Below are 8,977 nucleotides of genomic sequence, written 5' to 3' on the forward strand. Positions count from 1 at the left end.
GCTGTTCCACTTATCTACCACCCTTTCAGTAAAGGAAAATTGTCTTCCATTCTATCTATACCTTTGACCCTCTGGTTTTAGACTATGGCCTCTCGTTCTAACATTTCTCCTTCTTTGAAATAAACTTCTTCTTGTGCTTTGTTAAATCCCTTTCAATATTTAAATGTGTCTATCCCTTCTCTCGTTCTTCTCTCTTCCAAGACTGATAGGCGGAGAGTTTCCAGTAAGTCTGTCCCAGGAAGACCGAAAGCTTTGAGATGTACCTGGAACCCCCCCCAGGTCACTATATCTTCCATTAGACTCCGGAGGCAGGGGTCCTGAAGATCTCCAGATATCAAAATAGACAAAGCAAGTGACAGTTGTGTGGACGCACGATCCATAATTCCTTCTTTCTTCTCGTGTCAAAGCAATGCCAGTCGTCTCTCGTGAAAGGATTATAATCGGAGGTTGGAAATTCCCAAGAAGAACTCTCACCATGCCCTGGACCTCATTTACATCTTAACAATGGGATTAAAACAAGGAACCAATTTTTGAAAACCTGTTCCTCATGGCCTGGGGGGGTGTTTAATGTAAAGCTAAAGACATAGAGGACAGCTATGGAGATGAGATTAATGTCATGCGAATCCAGTGGGGGTGTATTTCGGTATATAAGGGGGTAGTTCCAGTTGTAGAGCTGTGTACAGTTCAACCTGGTTCTTCTCTCAGTTGAAGCGTCTCGGTGGTCTCCTGGTCATCTTCACCATGAGGGCTCTGTTGCTGCTCAGTGCACTCTGTGGACTTTGTCTGTCCTACCCTTTGGAGGTGAGTCCTTGGCTCCAACGTTGAATCCAAACCCCCCGGGTCTCCGTCCACTGTCCAGAAACGAACATTTTTGTCAAATTTCTTGCGTTAACTTTGACTTTATTTCAACAGAAACTGAACTTCGAAGAGGAAACACTTGCCCCAAAAAGTAAGTTTCTAGGGTTTTTTCCTTACGTTGAAGAAGTACCACATGACTTTCGATAATATATTTTCTAATAATATAAAAATATGGTCAGTGTGTGAAAAAAAGATAATATTGCAGCATATTGCAGAAAATAATAAATATTCTGGAAAAAAAAAACAAGATTATTAGCTATATATATATTTCTTTTTACAGAGAAGATATTTAAAACATAACATTCTAAAGCAATTTGGGGTTTTTTTTCTCCGAAAATTCCCTGCAAACTTCAAATTTCAGTCTAAAATATTTAAGATATTTGCATTTATTTTTTTCTTACTCGCTTTTTGTAAAAAAACCACTATTTTCCTCCCCAAATTTTAATCTAAAATTTAATTTTCGGCTATTGTTTATTAAATGCTTAGTTTTATGCTCGTTATCTTTTCAAATACAATGCATTAGCACGACCTTAAAATATACAGTTTTCGGTAAAATAATGTGGGTTAGCGAAATAGAAAAAAACTCTCAGAAGCAGAATTTAATATTAGATGGTTTTGTATTCTAATTTTTCTGTTGTAATTTGTTTAGAATTATTAAACGCTGATCTGTTTCTCAGTAAAAATGTCTCTTCTTCCGTAAAAAAAAATTGCAGATAAGACAGAAAAGATCAATATTTTCGAACAAATTTATGAAGTCAACAAGAACAACAGTAAGTAGCATTTTAATACCACAAAATTATCCCTACATTATTAATCAAAGCTTGTCACTAATGGGAAAATAGACATCCCTTGAATATTTCATTGTTTTGATTTAATACATATTTAATAATTCATGTAAACTATCGTCTATGGAAATATTAAGTAAGGGACATCTGAGGTTTCACATCAACCCTTCTGTCCTACGTTGTGGTATCGCTACCAGTTCTAAAAGATTTAAAAAAATGTTATAAGAGTATACAGTAATATAACCCCCCAGCGCTGTATACAGTAATATAACCCCCAGCGCTGTATACAGTAATATAACCCCCCAGCGCTGTATACAGTAATATAACCCCCAGCGCTGTATACAGTAATATAACCCCCCAGCGCTGTATACAGTAATATAACCCCCAGCGCTGTATACAGTAATATAACCCCCAGCGCTGTATACAGTAATATAACCCCCCAGCGCTGTATACAGTAATATAACCCCCCAGCGCTGTATACAGTAATATAACCCCCAGCGCTGTATACAGTAATATAACCCCCAGCGCTGTATACAGTAATATAACCCCCAGCGCTGTATACAGTAATATAACCCCCAGCACTGTATACAGTAATATAACCCCCCAGCGCTGTATACAGTAATAACCCCCAGCGCTGTATACAGTAATATAACCCCCAGCGCTGTATACAGTAATATAACCCCCAGCGCTGTATACAGTAATATAACCCCCAGCGCTGTATACAGTAATATAACCCCCAGCACTGTGTACAGTAATATAACCCCCAGCGCTGTATACAGTAATATAACCCCCCAGCGCTGTATACAGTAATATAACCCCCAGCGCTGTATACAGTAATATAACCCCCAGCGCTGTATACAGTAATATAACCCCCCAGCGCTGTATACAGTAATATAACCCCCAGCACTGTATACAGTAATATAACCCCCAGCGCTGTATACAGTAATATAACCCCCCAGCGCTGTATGCAGTAATAACCCCAGCGCTGTATACAGTAATATAACCCCCCAGCACTGTATACAGTAATATAACCCCCCAGCGCTGTATACAGTAATATAACTCCCAGCGCTGTATACAGTAATATAACCCCCAGTGCTGTATACAGTAATATAACCCCCCAGCGCTGTATACAGTAATATAACCCCCAGCGCTGTATACAGTAATATAACCCCCAGCACTGTATACAGTAATATAACCCCCCAGCGCTGTATACAGTAATATAACCCCCAGTGCTGTATACAGTAATATAACCCCCCAGCGCTGTATACAGTAATATAACCCCCCAGCGCTGTATACAGTGATATAACCCCCCAGCGCTGTATACAGTAATATAACCCCCAGCGCTGTATACAGTTAAATACAATTAATACAAAAAATATACTAGTAATAAAATAAAGCCAGTCAGGTAAAGAATGTGGAGTAAAAGGTAATAATCTTTTTGTTTAACTTTTGTGTACCCTTTCAGCAACATTCCCCCCGGGTCACATCGTCACACACACAGATATTCTTGCCAGACTCGGTCGTCGGACTACTAATTGTGATTTTGGTATCTGCCTATGGCCGAAGTCCTCGGATGGCATTGTATACGTTCCGTACACAATCTCCAGTGACTACAGTAAGTACGAGCCGGTACAATGTACCCAAAACAAGGAATAGCCAACAACTAACATATCTGGACACGTGACGTACAGCCGGGCCGTCCACGTGACCCGGAGATCTCACAGAACCTCATTGACCTCCTTTCTCAGATTATAAATTTGCTCCATTCTATGTGCATGGAAGATCTAACCGACCACAAAGAACAAGGTCTTCTTCTCCCTCTAGGTCCTAACGCAAGTTCACATTATTGTTATTTTTTTCCAAATGTAATAGTTTTAGAAGGTTGATATTCTCCAGTCTCCACTGTTGAGCCCCCTCAGTAACTTAGACAATCACTAGTTATTACCCCAATAAGAGGTGGCTTCATCATAGACCAAAAGCTGAAATTGCCCCGATGCGGCTCGCTCCTCATGTAAATGGAATTTCTATTTATAACACATTCTATAAATTAATTGTAACGGTGTTAATGATTCCTCGCGCTGGAAGCTGACGCATGTGCTTATCGGTTCGTTGCATGGAATGTCTGCAGAACGTTATAGCCGTAGGATAATTCTACTCGGAATGAGCTGGTGATGAGACGCTTCTTTTCTTCCCCCCCCCCCAGGACCGATAGACATGGCAGTCTTTAGATCCGTTTTCAATGATTTTGAAGATTCTACCTGCATTCGGTTCATTCCTCGGGAGTCACAGAGGGACTTCTTAAGCTTTGAAGACATTAGCGGGTACGTTCTAACCTGGAAGCTACAAGCGGGGCTCGGATTCCTTTGGCCATTAATAAACTCAGTTCAGCCGTTTACGGGGATCCCTTTTGGCCAAAGAGTGGTTTTAATTATGTCCTTAGACACAAAAACGTCCAATTTTTAAGAACGTAACAGGTCAATCAAATACTTTATTTGTGTTGATGGGTGGCGGCCATATTGGAAGACCCCACTACCTCTTCTGAGTGATCTCCGTTCCTTTGCTTTCAGATGCTTCTCTTCCATGGGCGTCACGGGAGGCTCACAGCTCGTCTCCTTGAAAAGACCGGGATGCATGTGGACGGGAGTCGTAACTCACGAGATCCTACACGCCCTAGGTCTTCATCACGAGCACGTCCGAAGGGACAGAGATCAGCATGTCACCGTTCAGTGGGACAACATCCAGCCTTGTAAGTGCCGCAAGTATTTAGAATTCTGGATATAAGGTTGCACCCAAATCATTGGGATTTTAATCAAGTTTCCTTTGATTTCTTTTTTTTTCAGTTAGCAAGCATAATTTTGTACTAAGTGATACCTACAACATGGGCCTAACAAGCTATGATTATCAGTCCATCATGCATTATTCAAGGTACGTTTTTCCATTTTGGTTTCAATAACATATTTATTATTAAAAATAATAATAATAATAATACCAATAATAATAATAATAATAATAATAATTATTATTATTATTATTATTATATTGTAACCCAAGAGATGGGAGCCTGGACAATTTTAAATGAAGCGTATGGATCAACATCGACAAAATTCTTTTTAATTTTTATTTCATGTAAGATTTAAAATTGATTAAAAAAATAAAAAGTTTTTTATTTTTAATTTTTTTGTTTATTTTTTTTTTTTTTTATTATTATTATTTGTTTAATAAACTATAAAATGGCAGATCCGCCTCGAGAATCCAGGAATGATACTAAGAGTCCTCCAACGCGCTATAACGCCCATTTATTGCTCCGACAGGACCGCTTTCTCAGTGGACGGCAATCTCCCGACCCTAGTTGCTATTCCCGATAACAGCGTTGAGTTTGGACAACGAATTGCAATGACCACTCTGGACTACGAAAAAATTAATAAACTGTATCAGTGCTGTAAGTATTTTATCAGCAATCTTAACCTATTCTTGGCCAGAGGCCTCTCGCTATACAAACCATTGGCATCCCCTACGTGTAAAAAAAAGGTTTACATGCATTAAAAGTGAAGATTTGGGATTTAAAAAAAAAAAAAAAAGCAATTAAATTCAAGCTAGTTTTTTTGTGTTGTTAGCATCTGGGTTTGATCTTCTCTTCTCCATCACCCTCTTACAGCCCAGAAGGTAACCACCACTCAACCAACTACCACCACAACTACAAGAAGATCTACCACAACCACCACAACCACAAGAACCACGACAACCACAAGAGCAAAGCAGCCTGTGCTTATCTTCGGACAAGAGGCCAGCAATGGTAATTATTATTTTTAACCGTATTTGGAAAACATACATTTTTCATTGTTAAGGGTTAGTATCGCAATCAAGAATTCCTTTTATCCTGAAACCATCAACCAGAAAACCAATCTTCGGACCATTCCGCCCCATCTAGTCTGTAAAGACTCAAACCTTAATCCGTCGCTGGTCTCGTCTTAGATTCAGGAGCCGTATGTCTATCCCATGCATGTTTAATACCCTCGCTGTATTACCCTCTACCACTTCTGCTGGGAGGCTGTTGAGTGACGGACTGACCTTTCCAGGTTAATCTGCAGCCATTTCTTTAGACAATTCATAAGGTTGTGGGAAAAAAAAAATACTCAGTAAAGCTGGAAATGTTCATTATTTTTGAAGGTTGTGGAGGAAAATTCACTGCGCCATCTGGAGTCATCGTGTCGCCTAATTACCCCAATATTTACCCCAACAATTTGGAGTGTATGTGGAACATCACCAGCCCTTTGAAGGTAAGGAACTTTGGTGGGCGGTTAGGGGTCCCAAAACGCTTTTCATTTTAAGATTCTCCAAACAAGTCGGGATAAGAGAGAGAGACTTCGTATAGATGACGCAAAAGAGGTGACATTAAAAGAAACACCTCTGGGGCATTCTTACTTCCCAACAGGGGCAATACTTGTGCTTTTTGCCTGGCGGTCCCGGACCGGCATTCCGTCTGTAGCACTGGTAGAGGCAATATGAGAACCTATCATACCCGGGGACTTTCCAAATAAGCCGACCCCGAGACTCTGGAAATATTAACCCTTCAAGAGGCCATCGAGAAGATTCTATGCCAAATATGTTAACACTGAATTTGGGACCGTTGGCAACTATTTGTTACCATCATGGTAACCTTGCCTTGTCGTTATTTAAAGACACACTTAATTGAGCCACCTGCATTCAAGCAGGGGTATCAACCATAACATACTGGGAGAAAAAGCACCAACTGGGGGAGAATAGGAAGGTGTCAGCTCCAGACAGTGCCCCCCCTCCGAGAATCTGCCCCTGAGATTGGGGCAAAAACCCTGAGACTCAGGGGTAAACCCTGAATGTTCCCAGGTATGGCATCCTATGTATAATCTCACGTCTCTTGTTCTTTTTTTCCAGATTACAATCACGTTCACGGATTTCGATATCGAGGAAATGCCGACGTGTCTGTGGGACTCGGTGACCATCTATAACGGCCCCACCCTGACCAGCAACTACCTGTTTGACAGATACTGCGGGAAGAAACTGCCTCCCGTAATCGTCAGCTACGCCACGTCCCTTCTGATTGTTATGAAAACCGACGCACACGTGGGAGGCAGAGGGTTCAGGCTGCTTTACCAAACAGGTAACAATCAAAAAACACAACGCCAATTCTTTTTTTTTTTTGGTGGGGGGGGGGGGGTTGTGGAATTTTTCAATATTTCAGGGAAATTATAACCAAAATAAATGGTTTGATGGGTCAGCACAGATGCGCTGCTAAAATAGAAATATATTTTTCCTGTAATTGTAATATTCTAGGATATATTTAAAAGGGTTCAGCTGTATGCATAGAACATATTTGCACCTATAAATTTATTCTATAAATATATCCAATAGTTATTTATTTTAAAATATATTTTTTTATTTTTTTTCCCCATCGTTGTTATTTTTTTTTTACATTGTTATTTATTTCTCTTTCAGGGTGAAATAAAGAAATAACGTGACGTCGTTCCAGCAAGTTAAAAAAAAAAAATGGTTTGCTGACATTTTTTAAAAATAGAAAGTTAGCAGGAAATTGTAAAAAGAATGTCAGGTGCATTCTGGGAAATATCCTGGGATTTATACATGAAAAAAAAATTAAAACTTCTTTCCATTGCAACCAATTGAATATGACAAATTATCAGGAACATTCCATTGATAAAAATGTGTTTTTTTTTAATGTCCACTGGAGGCCCTTTTGAACCAATTCCAGATCGCATAAGGGGCCTTGTATTATATTAATGTAAAATTTGTGTAAATGTGTTGTGTTTTTTTGCTGGTACATGTTCGGTACATTTTTTTTTTAGTTTTGTATATATGCTACCAGATATTTTCCAGAAAAAAAGTGTTAATTGTTTTTAAAACTGAATGTATCCTGGATTTATAAGATAAACAAAACAAGCAAAAAAATTTGTCATGTTTTTTTTTTATGTTATAAGTATTCTTTTTTGGGGAAAGAAATGTTCAGGAGAGTCACAAACCTCTCAACATTCTAGGGTTAGTATGTCCTAGGTGTAGTATTTCTTCTGTGCCCCCCCCACACCCCAATAAGAACACATGCATATACGAACATGCAAACACCCACACCATTACGCATACACACACACACACACACACACACACACACACACCTTTCCCTTCAACCACTAACCCTAGGCCCGGCCCTGACATTTAAACACCATACACCAGGGCAGGACTGGGGCGGAAATAGCCTTGGCACTTTACACAAACCCACACACACATTCATGCTAACACCCAATGTCAGATTAAGGAGCCTGGGGCCCATAAGCACCAAAAGGGGCCCCTTTTTTTTCTTGTACCCTACTACTTTTTCCACGGCCACACAACTATAAATATAATTAATATAACTAAATTAAACTTCATAGCTAAGACTTATAATTGGTGCTTTGGCTCCCAGTATGTTGGTATGGTCGATAACCCTGCTTAAATACAGGAGACTCAATTAATTGTATCGTTACATAATGGCAAGCCTTAATGCTATTAAAGGGTTAATATTATAAGAGTCTCAGGGTGAGAAAGTTTAGAGGTATTATAATGTAATATGTCATGAATCACAGGGGTGGAAAAAGTAGGCACTTAAGCTCCTTGAAAACTGACCTAGACTTGCTGTCAGCCACGGGGGCCAGTATTTAATAAATTAAATCCAAACTAAGAAGCCGCTTGAATAAACCAGTTTTTATTAAGGACAAATTTATATAAAGCAGACAGAAAAAGGGTACATGAAGGTGACAAGGTGTAGCTAACAAGCTGTTTGATCCATTCAAAAAATAGGTTTTTTTTGTATTTTTTTTGTTTTGTTTAAATGTCTCAGTGTTTTTTTCTCCCTGCTATACAGCACAATGAAGAAATAAGAATTTAAGTCTGAACCAAGGGTGCAACCACTAAAGTATTTTGGATGAAAATAATTTTTAGTACATACTTTAACAGGGGACGTGAGTACAAGGAGAGAGACAGAGGGCAGCCCCATGCAAAATTAATATATTTTATTTAAAAAAAGTTTCTACAGAGAGTTCTCTCTACAGTTCTCTCTCTATTTTTCATTTTGAGAATATAACATTGAGAAAAACCTGGTTTTATATCATTTTGTCCCAATAAATTCCGTTTATCTGCAGACCTCACTGAGCCGATGCTTTATGGCAATGCTAATGAAGTCCGTTCCTCCATAGACTATCATTAGCCAGAGTGACAGTCTAGAAAAAAAAGAGACATTCTATTGTTTAACACGAGCAGTATGATAAGGAGTCGGGGTATTTGTCTAGTAGATTGGGGCGCAGATAACAGAG

The 8,977-nt window shown here is 39.2% G+C and overlaps 1 protein-coding gene across 1 annotated transcript; it reads left to right on the top strand.

Annotated features, from left to right (window-relative positions):
* The first annotated feature begins 741 nt into the window (after positions 1-741).
* LOC128502261 (hatching enzyme 1.2-like) lies at positions 742-7,133 on the top strand. The gene is made up of 11 exons (XM_053472020.1): positions 742-801; positions 913-949; positions 3,109-3,258; positions 3,847-3,964; positions 4,211-4,389; positions 4,484-4,568; positions 4,955-5,082; positions 5,299-5,436; positions 5,811-5,920; positions 6,555-6,743; positions 7,116-7,133. Exons 1-11 carry the CDS (start codon positions 742-744, stop codon positions 7,131-7,133), a joined length of 1,212 nt encoding a protein of 403 aa, XP_053327995.1.
* Positions 7,134-8,977: the final 1,844 nt, after the last annotated feature.

This window comes from Spea bombifrons, chromosome 7 (assembly GCF_027358695.1).
Source record: "Spea bombifrons isolate aSpeBom1 chromosome 7, aSpeBom1.2.pri, whole genome shotgun sequence".
Lineage (NCBI taxonomy): Eukaryota > Metazoa > Chordata > Amphibia > Anura > Pelobatidae > Spea > Spea bombifrons.